This window comes from Stegodyphus dumicola, chromosome X1 (genome assembly GCF_044657685.1).
Source record: "Stegodyphus dumicola isolate Sdum_Otavi_A_Nest chromosome X1, ASM4465768v1".
In the NCBI taxonomy this organism is placed as follows: domain Eukaryota; kingdom Metazoa; phylum Arthropoda; class Arachnida; order Araneae; family Eresidae; genus Stegodyphus; species Stegodyphus dumicola.
Genome location: NC_140780.1, coordinates 191,854,892 through 191,876,601, shown reverse-complemented (window position 1 = coordinate 191,876,601; position 21,710 = coordinate 191,854,892). Strand labels below are relative to the sequence as shown.

The 21,710-nt window shown below is 32.5% G+C and overlaps 1 protein-coding gene across 3 annotated transcripts in view; it reads left to right on the top strand.

The window, feature by feature from the left end:
* The window catches only part of LOC118181939 (transmembrane protein 185A), a 69,588-nt gene extending 48,423 nt beyond the window's left edge, over positions 1-21,165 (top strand). For 2 of the 3 annotated variants that reach the window (XM_035351180.2, XM_035351181.2), the window contains exons 6-8: positions 4,617-4,740; positions 5,287-5,427; positions 16,711-21,165. In XM_035351180.2, the coding sequence (XP_035207071.2) occupies positions 4,617-4,740; positions 5,287-5,427; positions 16,711-16,997 (552 nt within the window). In that variant the 3' untranslated portion in view covers positions 16,998-21,165. Of the gene's footprint in view, positions 1-4,616; positions 4,741-5,286; positions 5,539-16,710 lie in introns of those variants that run through there. The other variant, XM_035351182.2, reaches the window with a different exon arrangement.
* The last annotated feature ends 545 nt before the right edge of the window (positions 21,166-21,710 follow it).

Here is a 21,710-nt window from a genome sequence, read left to right as displayed (position 1 = left end):
AAACAGCGTTTTGCTTTTGGGGATGTGAATTCTTTTAATAAACTGAATTAATTTGGCAACTTATCAACATTTTGGCGATTTTAAGATAAGTGTCAATAGAGAATTTTCGATTCCGAAATCTGGGAATTTTTTGACAGTTTTTTTAGAACATTTTAACACTGATAAATATCATTAAAATAATGGTAATATGTTGTAATGATATTTAAGAAACAACATTAAAATAAAGCATTTTTATTTTGTGCTGTCATATTACTGAGTTCCATTTTGGCCACTTATTATACACTATTTTGAATCTGAAAAATAAGCAACATATAATGATGTAAAGCACAATTTACGAAACAGTTCTTAGTAAAAGCAAAATAGCTATGTAATTAATTAAAAATGTCTTTTTAATTTTTTCATGGTATGAGTTTTTCCATGTAATTGTCTCAGAATATGTGTCAGTTTTCTCTATAAAATTTACACTTTTTCCCCTCCGATTTTTTTAAAAAACAAAATTTCTAACTTTTTGCTGTTACCGAATTGGTAGGGGTAATTTTTCTCTTGGGATTTTGGACATAGCAGCTTGGAAAGTTTAGAAAGATTTGAGGGCAAGGTTTATAGACCCACGATTCTGGAAGATTTCAGAAAAATGTGATAGAATGAAAAAAGTCTCTATCGAATTAATACGTAATTTCTTACATTTTGCAGAACGTCTGAAAAGAACAATGAAAACGTAATCGTTGAATGTTTTACTTCTGATACTAGAATCTTTTTTTAACATTTTTGTCTTACCTTTATTTTCTCTACTTGACTTCTCCCTACTTGACACAAGCATGGGAAATATAAAATATGCTTCTAATCTTATCATACGGACAGGCATCATAGAAAAGGTTTTTTTCTTTATTAATAAAGCAATTGAAAACTGATAATTTAAATGATTCATCTAATATGTCGTAATGCGTCATACACAGAAATGGACGGTGCTATGCATTTTTCCACCTGATGCAATCTCTGTAGATCCTAAATTCTGCTTCCAATGCTTGTCCTAAATTCTAAAAGTTTTGCCATTTCTAGATTTTGTGGCTCGATGTGTCACTAAATTTCTAAAAATTCTGCCACACCAGCTCTGTAACCGGACCTTACCATATATATTTCATATTTCTTCTGAATGTTCATATTTCTAACGAAATAAAATTAATAGCTTTCTCTATACATTCTAAATGTATTAAGTGTTTTTAGAATAACAGAAATCTTTAATTAAATCCAAAAATTCTAAAATGAAAAGGAAACATGGAAGAAAGAAACTGGATACATAAAGAGAAAGAAAATTATTCTTCAAAGATATGTACGGATATTATTATGGAAAAATTACTCAGTTGTATGCAATTTCAGCCTTTACTATAATTTCTGATTTCTATTTTCTCACAGAATGCAAATCACTTAGACAGTTTTTAAACTGAGGTTTTGGGAGTGTATCGCAAGAGTCTGTTTCTGACCTCCACTTGCTCCCTGCATTAATTCCTGCCAGCTCTGATAATTTTTAATTATTCATCTTTACATAACCACTGCCAACATTTGAATTTGTTGCTACGACAGAGTTACTGAGCCAGCTTAAAATGAAATTAAATTGTATAGTCTTTGATCACTAGTCCATATTTTTAGTTTTAATTTGATTCTTCTTGTTCAATTACATCACCATGAACTGTAATTGATTTTGTTAGCATAAGAACATGCCTTTATGTTCTAAGTACTAGGAGATAAAACACGTAGAAACTACCGAGAACTTGTCTTGTGTATTGAGACAAATATCTGACTGTTAAAAAAGATGCTTAAAGAGAAGGAAATCATTACTTTTATGAATTGTACAGCCACAGTAAGATAGTTTCACCACTAAGGAAGCGTAGGGTTGCCACATTTGGTGAGAATTCGCCCATATGCCTATAATTTGGCAACGGAATTAGCGATATGCCATGGATGGATGGAAAACCTTCTGGAAGGAATTCTTACTGGTTTAGCCCAGAATGTTCTCGAACACAAGCCAAAAGCTATATAAACCCTGCTGGTATGCAGAGAGTCAATTAGTGTCTCGTCTAGCGAGTTGATAGTGAGTCAGTGAGTGAGTGCCTAGTCTAGTGCCGAGTTGGTCATCGAGTGCATCAAGAGAATCTCTTAGAGTATTGCGAGTTAGTGCATTGTTGAGTTTGATCCTAGAGTATGTTGAGCTCCAGGAATGACTGAACCGTGGAGTCCAGAGCTGTACTCTAGTGTGTCGTCGCAAGCTGTAGTGTGGAGAGTATCGAGAGTACGTAAAGTTCCGAGAACAACCGAGCAGAGTCAGGAGCTGTACTCTGGTGCTTTGCCGTGAAGCTGTCTTCACCGTTATAGCCTAAAGGGTGTGTCGCTGATTGTTCCATCTTGTTTATAGTAGTTCTTCGACAATGTAAAAGTGGTTTTGGAACTGTCTTGAATAATACTGGCCAATAAATTATTTTTCGATTCTTCATCAAGTGCTGTGTTGTCATTATTCACTCCAAATCCACAAACCCGTACGTATGGGAAAAAGAGAAAAATAACGCAGCAATATAAATTAGCTAAAATGTCTGGGAAAGCTTCAAATTAAAAAAACACATAAACATTTTGTTGATACAAAACATAAATGTTTTGTAGCTTTTGATGGGTAATTATCAATATCGTTTAAGAATCTATGTCATACATTACATGTATGTTAAACTGTGAAATTTTATTAGTTTGTGATTTTAAGAGGGCTTTTTTAACAAATAATTAAAAAAAAATAATAAAATTTAATAGTGCCCTTAATCATGTGTAAATCCATAATGATTAAGGTTATCTAATACCTAACTTAATTACTTATAACTAACTGCTTACCCTTAAAAATTATCTCTGCATATTAAAGTGAGTTATTGCCTTTCATTAACCTTATCGTGGTCACAAGATAAAACACAAGAATGTAAAAATTCATGTGAAACCTATTCTTTGCATCTTGTGAGACTTAATGCAAAACAACTTATCATCTCTAATGCTTTAGCTGATTATTAGAACCTTAACTGAGTTACAACCCCTGGAATTCTATACGAAGCTATGGCACTAACTGCATCAGACAGAGCCCAGCTAACTTTCAAAACTTGCAAACTGTGCTTACATCAGGCCTTTCAGGTTTGTTCTGATCAGCAGGTCTCTCTCTAGGCAAGCAGGCGTGGTGATAACAGCCAGTCTTTTGTTTTGAATCAATCTGATTATGATTTTACTTCTCATTTTAACCTATGCCACTTGACATAAAATTACTTTCTTTTTACCAAACCTCTAGACTGAGCAAGTACATGACAAAATGAGACATTTAAAAAAAAAAAAAAAAAAAAAAAAAAAAAAAAAAAAAAAAAAAAAAAAAATCGACATAAAGCTAACTGTTAGTAAAACCTAAATAAAATGTCACTTAACTTCTTTCAAATATGTCCAATTATTACAAGTTTAAAATATTTAATGCTACTTGATAAGTTTCATAAAGTTTATTTTATTCTCAAACTTATTTATAATTATATTAATTATGTTTAATAATAATGCATCCTACTTACCGATCTATTTTATTTTTAGGATGGTATTACAAAAGTGAAGTTCAGGCATAAATAATATTTTTAATTGAATTTATTCAGTTCTCATTTACTTATAGGTCCTTAATCTTTTTCATTAATGGTCCTTAAAAGTCCTTAAAATTACTTAATTTCCGTGTGTATAAATGTGTACGAACCCTGTATACATGCTAAGGAGAAAGCCTTTGTGCTTTGTTGCAGAGTAGTATTTTCCATCTGCTATAAATTCTCTAAGCAGAAGCTGAAACAGAATTCCCTAAGCAGAAACTGGAGTATGCTATGAAATTTCATGTTTCAGTGAGAGTTACTTCTAGTGTGGAAGAATTACACATAAAAGGCTGTTGCCATGTAAAAGTTTAAAGTTTGTAACATTTTTGATTTTATAGAAGTATAAACAAGTTGTACTTTTTATTTTGGAACCAACATAAGGTGTTTTTTTTTTTTTTTTTTTTTTTTTTTGTGTGTGTGTGTGTGTGTGTGTGTGTTGTCATCAATATTAAATATTTTCATACATATTTTGACATGTAGTAGTTACAATGACTGTAGTACAGATCTGCTGTGAAAGAAAATCAGATGGAATAATAACAATTCATTTAATACTCTTAATATTTTGTAATGTTTAAAGATGAATTTTGTTATATTCTTTCATCTTATGTTAATAATCATTGTTCTGTTACTTGGTGATTAGTATGTAATAGCTAAATAACAGAACATTTTACTAATATTGGAGTATTTTTTACATTTACAGACTTTATATCTCAGTGTTTTTGGTTCTTATTGGCAGTTCAGCTCCATAAAGATGCAGAATTTTCTGTTATATTTATTTTGAAAAAAAAAAAATTGTCTTCAGGAATATTTTAAAATTCTTATTATTTAAAATTTTTCAATCTGTTCTGTGTTTTATATGTGTTAAATTTTTATATTTCATTCATTATTAATTAAAGTATATCTACTTCAGTGAGCATAGTTTCCCAATGAAGCAATTTGATCTTCTATTAATGTAAATTAACCTGTATGTATGCATTATAGGTTTTACTTTCCAACAAGCTGGACAGTGAGAGCAGTTTGACATATGTTGCAACATGTATTCCTCTGTATTTCACATTTATAGTCCTGATTTTATTAGCATTTGGATCAAAAGGTGGAAACCACTGTATGTATATTTTCTGTTTTGGAAACCACTGTATGTATATTTTCTGTTTTGTATTAAATGTCTGTCTGTTCTGAACTGGAAGTCATATTTCTTAATTGTGTGCAACATTATATATGGCAGTTTTCTGTTGATCATATCCAAGTATGATAGTCTACATTTTTAAATGTAATTTGTTAGGGAATATGTGTAGTGGGAAATAAATTACTTAAGGTGCTTACATGAAACATACTAAACATTTGAAATTGCATTTATATGGTAAAACTGAGAGAAGAAGTGTAATACAGATGCTCTTATTTTACAGTGACTTGATAACTGGCAAATATAACTTTTAGCATTAATTTCAGTTGGAAATATTTGAGAGTACTTTTTCAAAATGTTTAAGTCTTTTTTTCAACTGCAATCAGTACGAACAAAAGTTAAATCAGCTAATTATTTACTTTGGAATTATGTGCATTTTAGCCATCTAAGTAGTTCTGCTGGTAACTGCTTAAATAATTATTCCAATTATTTATTTATTTACATATTATTATTACTTTTTTTTTGCAGGGTGGTTTGGTATAAGAAAAGACTTTTGCCAGTTTTTGCTTAGTGTTTGTCCACTTCTGCAAGAATATGGAAACATATCATATAGTTTACACAGCAATGAACCTGAAGATACTGAGCCATCGATTCAAGTTATAACTTGTGGTAAACCACTGTATTCTCATTCTAAGAAAAAAAGTGCCTCATCTCAATCTGAACTCAGGGTTGTTGTACCTGCTCTTTCAATTGAAACTCCTGATTAAAATTTGAATAATTCTTGTCAGTAAATTAATAATCTTTCTGCATTCACTCATCTTGTACTGATATGTTCATTCATTTATTTCAGCCTCATTGAAGTAGAATTCGTCATTTTGCTTTATGTATTTATTTTGCTGTGAATATACCTGAAATATTTTTTCTTTACAAGTTGATTCCTAATTAACTGTGACTTCTGAGTCTTTGAAAATGTATATACATATACTGGGGTTGAATATCATTTCTGTGATTAATCGTTTTTATAAGCTTATTTGGTAAAAATTTGTATTAAAAAATCATCTTCAAGACCATTGTGATCTTTGTGTATATGTAGGACATCCAATACTCTGGGAAAGTTGAAAGGTGTCAGTGCCAAGTATAAAATTTGAGAAGGGACAGTTATGTATAATATTAATCTCAACATGCTGAAGCATATAATGAGTTTTGTGTTCTGAAGACTTTTCAGTGATCATAGGAAATATCTCATAAAATTTTTGTAATTTTCACACTATAGTGGGTGTCTATTTTATATTTATGGCCAGAAAAATATATTTGAATGATTCACAATTACAATAAGATGTCTGTGATGGAATTATTTGTATAAATTTTATATTCAAATAATAAATGGTTGTTAATGAGCATATCTATGATTACGTGCAAACTGTTGTTCACTTCTAATCTGAAGCTGATTGCACTGTGCACCTAACATTGTTCCAATGCATACTATATTTGTTTTCAGTGTTTGCTTACATCCCATATACATCTGAATTTGTATGAAATACTTTTAAAGTTAGTGATTGTATAGTATTTAAATAATGTAAAATTTCAAAAAGTAAAACCAAAAATTAAGAAATGAATATGTTGTGCACATAATAAGGACATGAGGTCTGATTGGTTTTGATCTAATAAAAACACTCATTTCTGTAGGTCAGAGGTGTACTGCATGTAACTGCTGTAGAATTGCCACAGTTATCCAAATATAGTATGATCCAAGAAATCCTAACTAATTTCATGAGCCATTTGTTGTTTCAAGTTAATAAGAATGTACTTAATGTACATGCATGGCTTAATCTTTGACACAAATAATTGACTAGTGGCAGTGTCATCCACATTTTTTTAGACAAGTAATGGATTACTCGTATGATCATCCAGGTAGTTTTTTCTTAAGTAATATAAATTAAAAAATGTGAAGTCCAAAAATTAAGAAATGAATATGTTGTGGGTCTTTCTCTTCCTGTGCTTATAACTGCCATACTGTTTAGTCAACAAATGTTGCAGTTGGCATTATGTGCCATTTTTCCAAAGGATCATTGGTCAGTTCTTTCAGTTGAATTGGGTAACTTGGCATATCCAGCAGCTCTCAAGATTGAACTATTTTTATTTTCTGAACTGATTGAACGGTAATCATTTCTCTCAGTATTCATGTTAATGAACCAGAGGTGCATCATAGCTTGTACACAGGGCAAAATTAAAACAGGAATGGACGTGCTATGTTACTGAAATGTTGGCTATACTTACCTAAAATATACAAATAAGCTTGGCCATTCATAAGTGGTCCTTTGATATCAATCTCTGCGTCAGTGACTTCCAGTCTGCAGTATGTGTCTCCAAAGCCAGGTAACCAGGGTTCATTAGGATACAGTAAAAAAATTTAGTGAAGTGGGGAAAAGCTCTACATCTAATCTAATTAGGCACTTAAATTTCTGCTACTTTTCTGCGTACAAATGCAATAGCCAGAGCCTTTTTATTACTTTCATAAAAGTAAATACTGTAGCAAGCCACAATGCTGTAATCAATTTTAGTTTTACAGTATGTATCAATTGAAGCTGATTTAAAGAAGCTACATGCCTCAAAATATTTTAAGAATCACAGTGTATGTAACAAATCACAATGAATTGTTGTTTTGTATAAAATATTTGTGTTTTATAAATATCTCAAAACAAGTTTTATATACCATAATTTCCGAAAGAAACGCTGCGACGTTTACGTGTTTAAAACTTAAATTTTCAGCGGGTATGCCGTTTCTACCCATGTAGGGTTTAGATGCACTAAAAATAAAATATTTCTTATGATGGTCATTGTACATAAATTGGATGGCCTTGTCATTGTACACAGACTGGTACTGTTCCCTCACAAAAGACCACTCAGTTGCTTTTTGTGAACGTTATTTTGTTTACATTCTTTCTCTTGAACGGACCTACATGCCTTATTCACACTAAACAGGATCTCAGAACGATAACATTCTTCCCCATTTCAAATCAGCATTCTCATCATTTTGAATAGTCTCTCTCCTCTGCCATTCGATGAATCTTCCAGGACCCATCCTCTCCCCACCCCTGCCTTTTCTGCAATTTTTTTCAAAGGTGGACACAACTCCACCTGCCTCGCAATAACAAACTCTGATGTAATTCCCCTTCAGCCTGAATAAATTTTTCTTGGCAGAATGCCAGGTACAGATCCCATCAGTTTGGGTACAAGTACTTGTTGGATAGTTTTTAAGTAAGAAGGGAGTGGAAAACTTTTGAAAATGGCACCTAAACAGCACAGAAGCTATACTGCTGGTTTTAAGCTTAATTTAATTTCACACACTGAACAAATTAGAAATAGAGCAGCAGCTCGAGAGTTTGAAGTGAACGAGAGATGTATTCAACATTGGAAAACTGAAAAAGAGGAACTTAAAAATATGTCACAACAGAAACGAGCCGAAAGAAGTACTGTAAGGTGGCCAAATCTAAAGGACGACCTTGCAAACTGGATAAAGGAGCAACGAGGAAAGAGAATGGCAATTTTGACTGTAAAAATTCACTTACAAGCAAAATTTATAGCAAAACAAATGAACATAAATGATTTCAAAGAAGGGCCTTGCTGGTGTAGCAGATTTATGAAAAGAAAAAATATTTCTGTGCATACTAGAACAGCAGTCGGGCAACAATTACCAATGGACTGGCAGGATAAAAAGGCATCTTTTCTAAAGTATTTGACAGATATTATTGATAAAAAAAAACTTCTTCGGTCACAGATAATAAATATGGATGAAACACCGTTAGCTTTCGACTCTCCTGCAAATAGAACTGTTGATGAAACTGGCGCAAAAACTGTATCTGTGCTTACAATGGGGCATGAAAGAACATCATTTACATGTGTGTTAGCTTGTGCCGCAAACAATGACAAGCTAAAGCCGACGATCATTTTTAAACGTAAAACTATTCCGAAGGGAGATTTTCCTAATGATGTAATTATTTGTGCATGCGAGAACGGCTGGATGTCAAACAATCATGCTACAAAAAGTTTGCCACTGTCGTAAGGGATCTTTTTTCCAACCAAAAGGGTTATTGATAATGGATTCCATGCGTGCTCATTTACTTGAGTCAGTGAAAACCAGATGTCAAAAATTGTCTACCACTGTAGCAGTAATTCCTGGTGGTTTGACAAAAATGTTACAACCATTAGATTTGTCAGGAAATAAATTCTTCAAAGCTGGAGTCTGAAAGCGGTGGGAGTGTTGGATGAGTAAAGGATTGCATATGTATATCAAAAGTGGTAAAATGCATAAAGCATCTTGTGAAGAAGTTGCAAAGTGGGGAGGAAGTGCGTGGAAATCGTTAAAAACATCGTCAGTAATAGCAGGATTCAAAGAAGCTGAAATTATATCCTTAGATAAAGAGACTGTAAACCAAGAGGATGAATGTGACGATCTGGAAGAGTTGGACATAGATCAGGATTTACTATATCTTTTTAATTCAGACAGTGAAGAATCAGATTTTGATGACTTCATATGATGTATAGTTTGCTGTAATTCCTTTTGTAAGTAAAATTTAAAATTTCCTTTTGTCATCCAAATTTAATATTTCGTTGTTGCAACATTTTTTATAATATAGTCTGAGTATTGCAAATATGGACTTCTTTAGTGGGTAAGTATAAGTATATTCGTGAACGTAAATATATTTTCAACATTTCTAACCTTTAATTTATTTTTGAGTTATGGTTTCATTTCGTGCATTTTTCTTAACTGATATGTCATATATCAGGACATAGGTTGAGATTTTGCATCTATACGTCCCACGATGATGTCACGCTCAATTTAATCTGTTGCGACATTTCCGTGTAATTTTAACATTTTTCCCGCCATATTTCTCGAGTGCGGCGTTTACACTGATGCGGCCTTTCTTCTGGAAATTATAGTATTCATTCACAGCTCCAAATTTTAATTTAGTTTATTATTCAAAATATATTTTTAAAAGTTCACCTATGTATTTGTGGTCAGCATTGTAATTTTTAAATTTTGAATTTAACTATGTACTTTGAGTTCAGCATATTATTGTAGTGTTTTTAGTTCCGTTGTCAGACTGCTTATTTCTGTTATAACGTAAATTTGAAGGAAGAATTACTACATTGATTACTACAAAATTTAAAATATGAAGGGAAATTCGTTCGGTTCTGAATGAGTGCGCTAGTGAAAACGTTTTGAGAACACATGTACATCACTTTAACTGCCACTTTATGTTGGTTGATTTAATGTATGGTTTATGTGCTGCTAGGTGCTAAAAATTCAGTGTGCAGTTGAACTATTATATGCCAATATTTCACCTGGAGACGTACTGGAATTTGTTGTGAACTGTTTCTGAAAAATTATATGTGATTATGTTTCACTATTCTCTTCATCGTTATGTAAATTCTATGCGTCTGCAGACATGTCTGTGATTTATTTGTGCCTGTATAAGATAGCTTCTATATATTCTATTTCCTAAAGACATATGGTAGAACAGAACACATGCAAACACAGAGAAAAAACTTCATGGTTGGAATTTTCACACTTGCTGCATCTACTTCATCGTTACGTAAATTCTATGCATCTGCAGACATGTCTGTGATTTATTTGTGCCTGTATAAGATAGCTTCTACATATTCTATTTCCTAAAGACATATGGTAGAACAGAACACATGCAAACAAAGGGGAAAACTTCATGGTTGGAATTTTCACACTTGCTGCATCTAATCACTTCATCATGTTTAAAATACGAGTTTAGTAGATGTTCTGTGGTATAATATGGGCTTTTGTGTACAATTTATGGGTTTGTCTGCTTTCCTTTATAGCAGGGATGGCCAGCTTCCCTGTACATATGATTGACATTTTCCTTAAAAATGTATTGCAATCTGCATATTAAAATCTTGACATTTAATACATTCAGATTTGTGTCTTGTGTATGTGGCAATGGAGGAGGGGTTGATGTTAAACCAATATGATATTTTATTAATATTTTGAAAAGTACAGATTAAATTTTATTTTATTATCGTATCATTAATGGGAAGTTTGCATCTTCATATTTGCAATTAAGTGTTCATAATTTGACATATATCCAGGCAAAGATAATGATAATGAATCTTCACTATGGGAAACCATTAAGTAGGGAATGATGTTTAGTCTCTGTGGAACTTTAAGTATGAAAAAGCCAGTTTATATCAGTACTTGGATTCAAAACAAGAATAGATATATTTGTTAAGATCCAAAACAAGAATATATTTGTTACCTTTGGAGATATTGAGATACTTTCTTGATTAATGTATTTCTGACAATCTTCAAGCAAGCAAGAATCCAAAGCAAGTGAGCTTGAGGCTTGTAAAGTTAAATCAGTTTGTAGAACTATAATTTTATTTCTAATATGTTTTTCTCCCCTTATTTAAATGTGGCTGAAATTTTTGGGGCAGAATGTACATTTCAATATCTTTTAAAAGGAAAGACAAATCCTGTGCAATAACTTTTCCAAAATCATGAAATCTCACCTGTGTATCTTCAACCCCTTCCTTCTTGCTCCCATCAAGATCATGAGAGGTTTCACTCTATTTCTGGGCTGAAGTGTTCAAAAGAAATGCACCAAAAAGATTAAAAACAATCCATTTCTTATACGTGGAAAATTTTTTATTTCTTATTTTACATACCATATGGAAGATTATTTTGCATACCCTTAATTTCAAGGTAAAAAATGCCCACCAGCGGCCGAGCGGTAAAGTCGCTGAACACTGGTAGTTCGGTCCGAATTTCAAATCCCGCAAACGGGCTAGCTGCATGGGTGTTTTCATGGTTTTCTCCATGTGTAATGTGTATATGAGCCAGTTTCCCTTAGAAAGTCCTCCACAAAGGCATCCCTCCCGTTAGGCAGATAGCCCTCGTGTGCTTTGCCATAATTGAATAACGCAACCCAAGATAAAAAATTATAAAATAAAAAAGGAATACAAATGTTCATATATGTATTTTTAAACAACTTTCTTGAATAAAAAATGGGCAATTTTTACTGCTTTGTTTGAAAATTATGCAATCATTAAGGGGTTAAGGGGTTAATCACCTTTTTAATTTCTGCAATGTACTCTTCAATGTTATTACAGTTTTGACATTTTCATAAGTGATCATATATGTCTGAAAAATGTTTCAAATTGTTTTGTTGAAGACCTTCTACTAGCATATTAATTTTTTTTTTGGTATGCATTAATGCTACAGGTGATTTTAAGTTTTGTCTTGTTTTTCTGCTTGTAGTTTGAAATTTAAATCAAATAGTTTTGATTTAAATGTTAAATAACTGGGCCAAATTTTAATGCTTTAATTTACATGTTTTTAATCTGCTTTTGAAGAATATTTTTATCCCATTTAAAATATAAAACTGTTGCAGAAATTTATTCCTACTTAGCCTTCTTACATAGGTATCAAAGTCTTTAAATCAAAAAGTGATTTTACTAACTGCATTGGTATGTAATAATAATGCTGACTGTCCTTCACCAAGTTGCAGTTGAAAGAAATGCTGTTTGAGTAAACTTCCTCAAATGGAGTTAACAATTTTGAATGATATTTTTATCCTCTCTTTTGTATTTATTCCTTTACTGGCTAACAATTGTTGGTGAATTACACAGTGGTTACCAAAAAACAAAAATTCATCATCATTTCTGCGTACAATTATAAATCTTGTGCTTCTAATAGGCTCCTCCTGCAGCTGTTGTTACTGAAACTGTGTTTTTAAAGAATTGACTATATCTACACCTCAAGTCCTTTCTTTCAAAGAAATCATACCCACCAAATTCTTTTTTAGGTGCATAATCTTTAAAAAACCATAAGAATAAAAACAAGCAATTGTGCTGTGTCACTTATATCAACTGTTTTATCAAAGAGGGAAGCAAGAACATCTGTGAATGTCATTATATAACTGTATTCAGGCCTGCGCTGACAATAAGTGCAAGGTCATGCGGCGCACAATGGCGCTCAGTCAAAAGTCACAGGGCAATCATTAAAACAAGCAGCTTGTTTCGCTGCCTCTCTGAACAGGAAAATTCTTTTCTTATTTGAATGTCCCTCTGGGGGTTGACTCAAATAAAACCTCAGAAGCTACTGATTAGGATCTGTACCTAGGCAGTCTCGGCCATGGGTGTTTAAAATCAGTTTCCACAGGACTGGAGTCATCGCTGGCAATGGCTATTTCAGGCTCTACAGGGACCGTATGGTACTGTCTTGTTTGTTCCTGTTTAGGATCTGTACCTAGACAGTCTCAACCACGGGGGTATATAATTTGGCTTCACAGGACTAGAACCTGAGTATTGTACTCAGGTTGGTTCAGGCTTGGCAGGGACCGTACTGGTACTGTCGTGTCTGTTCCTTCAGCTGGGGTGGAGCTAGATCGGAGATCGTCGACCGAATCCCCGGGGTTTTTATTCAGTTCTCGTGGCGGGGACTGACAGGGTGGACAGAGCACCCACAACAATGTAATTTTTGCTGATGGAGGGGTGCCCAGAGGCAAGGTGACAGAGTTTTAGCATTTTGTTATGCCCAATGCTTTGTAAAAGGCTGGGCAGAGACTGCGGGGGTTGTGCCTGCAAGGATGAGGTCCCATGGACTGTAGATATCTAAACTCTGTGTGGGTCATCTAGAATATGGACCTGGGTCGGAGATCTATCGTCTGGTGTGTCTGTCTTGTCTGTCCCATTAGTCGTGGTGGAGCTACATAGTCAAATCTTCATGGTTGTCTGGAGCAAAACAACCCCGTCCATGGAGTTGGCGAATTCAGCAAGCCTTTTATCTGCTTGAGGTTTCCAGTGAGCACCTGGAGCCACAAAACTGCATATTCATATCCTTCCTTGGTTTCCCCAGAGGTCGCCTAAACCCAACATCTGTATACCATGATTTAGTGTTGGCAGGCCACATTAGTGGTCCGGTTTGTCTGACAGTTTTAAGTGACTTCATTCTGCTGTCCGGGATTGGGGCCCCTGTTGGTGGTGGATGTTTTTACCATCCCCTGCAGAAAAGGAACGTGAGTTGCAAAGTATTCCTGTCAGCTTGACGGATAGGTTAGCGGCCTCTTGGATCGCCTATAGGGGTTGGGGTGTATAACTGTGTTAAGGTAGCTCGAACTTGCCAGGTCTGAGTGCCCCTCCCTTTTAGCACACTGTCTTATTTGACTGAAAGTTATAACCAGGGCAGGAATTCAACTCTCATGTTCTCTTCTGCCTTATTTGAACAGGAAAATACTTGATGCCGTAGCATATGTAAGGGTAGACGCATTCGACAAATTACTTAATTCTTATTTTGTGTCCAATGCTGCAATCGTAGTAATTTGAGAAACATTTACTTATTTTGTGATTGCTTTTTGTTATTGTTTTTCTACATGAAAAAAGGTAAGTGCAGTTACATATTATGTTAAGCTTAGGTTAACTTTTTAATCTGGAAAAGCAACGATTTGAGCATAATTACTCGAAAGCTGTTTACCTCTCATGTTTGATCCATTGCCGTATTCTTGGTTGCATAAATTACTAATATCTAAACCATTTTCATTTAAAGTCTTTTATAAGAATGTTGTTCATCCTCCACCGCTAGTATCTGTCAGTGGCATATCTGGGTGGGACAAGGGGGGACATCTGTCCTTGGGTGCAGCATCCAAGCGATGCCATGCTACGAAATGTTTTAATGAAATGTTTTCCATTCTTGGCACACAAAAAGTGGTGCAAATTCTTCAGTTGTCCCTGGGCGCTGGAATCCTAGCTACGGCACTGGTATCTGTTGTAATATAAAATAATAAAAGCATTTCTTGAATACTCATGTCTGTATTTTCTAAATTAAGATACTTGATCGCTGGCATCAGGTGTACAATCAAGTAAAATAAAAAATACTTTGCCTGTTTGACCATATTTAAAATAGTTTGCTTTATATTATTCCCTAATAAGCTTAACTGTTTTATTTTGAATTTTATCTCCAAGGTAATGAAGCATGTTTTTTTTTTTTTTTTCAGTTTGAATTTTATTAATTTATACAGACATAATAGGGTCAAATTTTGTGATCATTTCTATACACTTTAAAAAATTGTTATTTCTTTTAAATAATTTGTTACTGGAACCACGGAAGGCTGTTTTGTTTGGCTAAAAACTGAATGGCGTAGATAATTGTTTCAATAATATCGCGGCAGTGCTTAGTCTCTTTTTTTTAATAAAATTTGAAATTCCGAATTAAACAGGTTATTCTTTCGTAAATATTCCAAGAAATTGGATTAACGTTTTCATTGTTTGGCAAGATTCGACAAAAGTACATCTAAAACATTTTTGTCTTTTGGGAAACTGAAACTCGAAACCAGGTTTTTGGCATTATCGAGGACAATTTTCTATTAATAAAGCTTGAACTTGGGATGGCAAAAATGGACTTAAGCATAATCCGGAATCATGAGGCACAGATAAATGCGTATCTACTGCAGAAATTGTAGATCTCAATAGTATTTCTTCTGTGTTTTTTTTTTTTTTTTTTTTTTTTTTTTTTTTGACCAGCTGCAATGAAGTTAAAGGTAATTCCCGGGTGAAATTACTTTTAACTCTTTGTGATTATTAGGATCCTTTGGTAATTTCAATGGTAGTTGAGACATTGATGGATAACTAGAGTTAGTAGAGTCAGCTTGGGTATTCATTGGTGTTTGGGGAAAACTGAGTAATTTTAAGTTCTGGTTTATTAAGTCTTCATCTCACTTTTTTTTTCTTCATAACATTCTGATACTTAGACTGTTTGTTTCTGTTTTCTTTCAACATCTGGGGGACAATGAAAATAGAAAAAGTGGAAGTAAAAACAAAAGTAGAAAATAACTATTATAAGAACTATTGCATAAAACGCATCTTCTTAAAAATCACTCGGAAAGTAACTGTTTAAAATATTTTACCTTACTCCTGAAAAAGTGAGTATATCTTAAACCATTGCTTGGGAAATATATGAACTAATAAAAATCAAGACCAAATAATTCAAGGAAGCGGTGGTACTGTTTTGTTTATTAAAGTAAATAAAATAAAATTTAAAGTACGTATGTATTTAAGACGTAATGAAATAACGAAACATTTTCCTTTGGTTTTTCACATAGCTAAAAATCAGAAAAGGGCCAATTTTTGATTTCGAAATACCTTGTATATTTTAAGTTCAGTGGTTCTTCATAAATATATCAATCCTTTCTTCTTGAAGGATCATAATTTTTAGCTTAATAAAGATATGTAAAAACATTCATGTAAAAACGAAATTCGAGTAATTAATGCTCAAATCGTTGCTTTTCTGAATTAAAAAGCTAACCTAAGTTTAAAATAATATGTAACTGCACTTACCTTATTTTATGTTGAATAACAATAACAATAAAGAATCATCAGAAGAAAAAATGACAAAAAGATAAATGTTGCACAAATTACTACGATTGTAACAGTATACACAAAATAAGGGCTAAGCAATTTTTCGAACGCTATTATGGCGTCGCCTGTACCCTTACATAGGCCTTGGCATCACGTATATTCATTCACATACTATAATTACAAGTTCAGCTCAACTTATGTCAAAACCTGCAAAAAGCATTAACATAAAAATCAAAACAGTATAAATAGTATAGATCTCATGCATGGACTGCAGTTTTTACAAACTTTTAGAGGAACTGTAGCATCGCCAGTTGAAACTCTACACTATATTGTTGTGAACAACATAGCAGTTTGCAGAAAAGAATTTTGGCTATATCCCTAGATATCATCTCTAGACATTTTTTGTGCCCTGTTGTAATTTGTTTTATGTAATTTTAAGATAATAAGTAGTGTTCAGTAATATATTTGGTATCCAATGCATTTAGTATATTATTTCGCATTGCTTGCAGTGTTACTTTTATATAACATGTTGCTGTTGTTTAAATGCTCACTTGTCTGACTTATATTCAGCCCAAGCCCAGGAAATTCCTCATGGCAAGGAGCGCAAGATACGCCTGTCGTTGGCAACAACCTTGAGCACCTTACATCTGACAGTGTGTTTCACCCCCAATTTTGATGGAGAGCACCCTGGGAGGACGGGTCCGAGCATCTCCCACCCCGCTTTCCCTACCACCAGCCTTTCGAGAGGACTTTTGCCTCCCATATTTGGAGTGCCCCCATGCAGCACAGACAGTATACACTTACAAACATTCATGTCTTCTCCTGGCTTCGAACCCAGGCCCTTCGGCCCACGCTAACTGCTATACCGGTTGGGCAGCTTTTTATAACAAAGATATGTATAATTCTTCAATAAATATGTTTGAGTGTGGGTTTTAACAAAGCACAAAAGGTTTGCATATGTAGACAAAAGATATACATGTAATTTTTTTGGTTTTTCATATTATTTTGTTAATAATGTTTTGTTTTAAATATTAACCATAAACAATGTGCCTTTAATATTGTCACTACATAAAGGTGCTCGCTAGACATTTGCACGACGGTGCCGGTTAGGCTTGGCGTGGGCCTGACTGTATTGTTATGTTTTCTCTAATTTTCTCAGTGTGCTGCATCACAGTACTTCAAAAAAGTAGTAGCTGTGTAATTGCAACAATAATCTTGTTCTATAAAAATAATTAAACTATGAATCTGACATTCCAAAAAAGTTTCATAAATTCCCCATAATAATGTGGTTTACATCAGGGTTTCTTAAACTTTTTTCATTCGCAACCCCTTTTTATCACTGAAATTTTTTTCACGAACCCCCAGGATTCCATAATATTTTTTAAAAATTTGTTGGACCTCATAAGTATTGAATAAATCCGACACACGCCTGAGTGAAACTGTCAATTTTTTCACTTGTACTGTAATATACTATTGCAGTTTTAGGTAATTAACTTTAATTTCTAATTTTAAGACATAGAATGTGAAAATTTTAAATATGTAACAGACGAAATGACAGCGTCACGTGCAAAGCAAGGAAAATGAACATTTATATTATAAATAGAATGAGTCGAAACGTTTCAATTTTTTCCTTTGTTTTGTGTTGTCTTATATTTATCTATTTTCAGATACATTGTGTAAAAATATTTGGTAATTGTAAAATTATTATAAGTTAAAGAAACATCAAAACTCCTAAAATTGTTGGCGACCTCCCCCCCCCCCCCCCCCGCTGCAGGTCTCGCTAGGGGTTGTGACCCACAGTTTAAGAAACCCTGGTTTATATTATTCCCCCGTAAAATATGGCATACTTAGAATGAGGCAATAATTACTGGGTATAATTAAAACATAGAGTTTCAGAAGTAGTTTTGAGCTTTCAGTTGAGTTTTAAGATCCCTAATTTTGTTTAACTTTTTTTCAGGTCACAGTTTATAAATAATTTGTTTGATATTTGTTATATAAATTTTTTTAAATGCCTTTTTTAAGCAACAGCTATGACTGGTTGGTTATTAGAATACATTAAAGCACATCAAGGCTCTTCCTCTCAGGCAGAGTTGTGTGGATGATCTTCTAAGGAAAATTAGCTCATATTCACAATACACACGGAAAAAACTGCAAGAAACAACCATGTAACCACCCATTATGTCTGAATTGCCAGCCCATGTGCAGTCTTAACCACTTCTCCTTTAGATATGACAGTAATGGCTAGAGAGACATTGCATAAAACAACAGCATATATCATTTATCATTGTAAAGAAGTAATTATTAAGTTCCCATTCTTCAAGATAATGATAAGTCTTCAATTAATTTTGGTTTATCACTCATTTTAATGGATATTAAAATATAAATCGCATGTACAAGTGGGCAGTTTTAGTTTGAAACATAGAAGGAAAGTACCTATATTTTCGCACAGCAGTAGTGTGAAGCAAAATTGACGTTTTTCTTGAAATGCTAATGACAAGTCATAGTATGACAGATGACATACTATGATAGGTGACTGACGTGACACTTTTGCATTCATAATCTCAAAAGTAAAGAATTGTGTAATATGTATACAGTTTTAAAAGAAAAGGAGTATTTGCAGTGGAATCAAATAAGTTTGACTGCTGATTGCTTGGAGTTCGACCTGGGTTTGATCCAAGGTGAACAGGTTTGCTGCATGGTTGGTTTTCATAGTTTTTCTGATGTGTAACAGGAATGCAAGCCAGTTCTCTTTTGAAAGACCTCTACAAAAGGCCACCCTCTCTGTATGAAAATAGTTCTCGTATGCTTTGTATATTCAAATAACCTTATCTAACTGAATTGGTAGGTCTTTTTGTTTGAAATGTTAAATTTCCATTTACTGCTTAACATCCTGTAACTTCAGAAAAAATGGAAATTAATCAAAACGTTTTGCAAATAGGTAACTGTTTTTAATACAAATTATAATTAGTTATTCAATGGCAATTTGCTTTAGAGATTAGTATCTGTAGAAACATATGTATTTTTTTGAGGGGTGGGAATAAAAAAAATTTTACTAAATCCTCTAGAAATCAATTAAATGAATTGTAGTTTTATGCAAGTGGGTTTAATCTAGATATTTTAATTCTGGATGTCTGGTTCTCTAGTCATTCCTAAAATAAAGTGAAACAATTCTGATATCAAAAGCAGCTGTTATTTAAACTGAACAAGATGTTAAAAAACTATTGTAAACTAAAGTAAGCTTGAAATGTGGAAGAAATTATGATATTTTATAAGAAAATTGTATGTTTCCTTAGCCAATGAAATTTACCTTTTTTGTTATATGTTAGTTATTTCTGTGTGCATGCAAATATTACTCTCAGGATACTCTCAGTTGAATTTTGAATTTAATTCATCTAAGTCTAGTCATTGAAATGAATAATATGGTATAGGTCTGTGAATGTATCCCATAAAATACTGTGAGTATACTACTAATTATAACATACTCTAGTTATATCTTATGTGTTAAAATTAATATGAATTTCCTTTAAGTAGTAACTAAGGTACAGAAATAGTGATCAAAGGGTTAGTGATTATTAAAAGATTATTTTATGTAATTTTCATTGCATCAATGATCACATAATTTTGCTTTAAGTTTGATATTGGACTAATATTTGATTATGTACTTTACTTGATTAGCTACACTGCATCAAGAAGTGGAAATTCCTTTCTGTAAATTCCACTTTAAAAGTATTAAAAAATTTTTCATTATAATTTACTTTAACAAGGTTCTTATTATATAACCCATGCATTAATGTTAACAACATTTGATGTAACTGAGATTCGTAAAATGTACTACATTATACTTTCCATCAAAGCAGCATGTATAAAATAAAGTTCAAATATAAAGGACAGTTATAATATACTGAGCCTAACTATTTATGAAACTGAATGGTTGTAATTATATGTAACTGCAAAATTAAGTGCAGCATGGGAAATTAAAAAAAAATATAGGTCAACAGCAGCAGTCAACCTTTGCACTGCAAAGACAACTTTCAGTGGCCACTTGATGTTGTTATTTTATCTTCTGAGAACTGCCTCTAAAGTGAAAAGGATTAATGTGTTTACTCTGCAGTTCCAATATATTGGTATTTCTTTTTCATTTTACTGAGTAGATTTAGATTGGCAAAACACACTTGATTTTGGCAAAACACACTTTTCAGTTGACTTGGAGATTTGATACTTCTGTGTTTATCTGTTCTATATTTTCATACTTTGATAAAATAATGTTATTGTGTATGATTGCTATGTCTGTGTGTACTGCTATTTACATTTTAATCTTCAACAGACAAAAATTAGAAGGCTGTTTACATTTGAAGATTATTTAGAAGAAACAGATGTTGCATGAATATTTTTCCATTCATAAATTTGTTTAGTTAATAATACATTTGTTGGAATAAGATGTCCTATATGTATAAGACATTTGAAGATTATTTTTAATGCTAATTTTCCAGACTTTTTAACAATGTGTATTTATTCTGACTATAAAACCATATATTTCTTCAAGAAATGTTAAAACTGTGATATTTCTGTTTTCTCTAAAATTTTCTTTTCTTAACATAATATGTGAGAATCTCATATGGCACTAAAATCTCCTGTCCATGTAAATAATATTTTGGATTTTAAACAATGTATTGCCTAAATTAATATATTAAAATCATGCTATCCACTTATGTTTGTTTGCAATTATTTTGTTCCCTCCATCTAGTGTGTGTGTCACAATTTTTTAAAAATTTTATTGTACTGATATTTTAATTTTGCATATCTCATACTATAGTTTTTATATGAAAATTTAAAATAATAAATGTCAAAAATCAGTCATATATGTGTGTATGCAAGCACACACACACACACACATGCATGTATTTGCATACATATGTAGAGCAAGGTCATAATTATCATTGTGGCCTTTTGTTCAGCCATTGGTTAAACATACTATATATGCATCCTTGTATAAAAATGTTTTAAATAAAGCAAATATTCATGTTATGTCATTTTTAAATTGTAAAAATTATGAAATCTAATTTTTTATGTGGTTTCTTTGTAAAGTTATATATAGTAAAAGTTTATTCTTACATAGCATGTAAAACTAAGCAAGTTGCATTGCCTTGCAAGAAAAGCTGATCAAATTACAGTAGCTCACATTTATTTTTGGACACATTTATTTTGAAATGTATTTGCATCGATCTTGTATTAAATATTGAAACATAGATTTGATATTTTTTCTAATAATTTTCCCCCTATTTTAAGCCTTGATTGTTTTAAAATAAATATAATCAAATAAATCCTTGTAATAAAACAGTTTGTTCAAAAAATGTTAATCAATAATTCACGCAACAGTTTGAACACTAAATTTTTGTTGAAATAGGCAGTGTTTCATTTATATATATTTTTTTAATAAAAAATCTATTTTAAGAATTATTGTCTGCAAAATAAATTATAGTTCCGTATCTGATGTGAATATGGCAAGACACTACAAGTGAATAACGAGTTTTGTGAGAAATTTAATAATTAATCATTTTAAAGGTTATTCT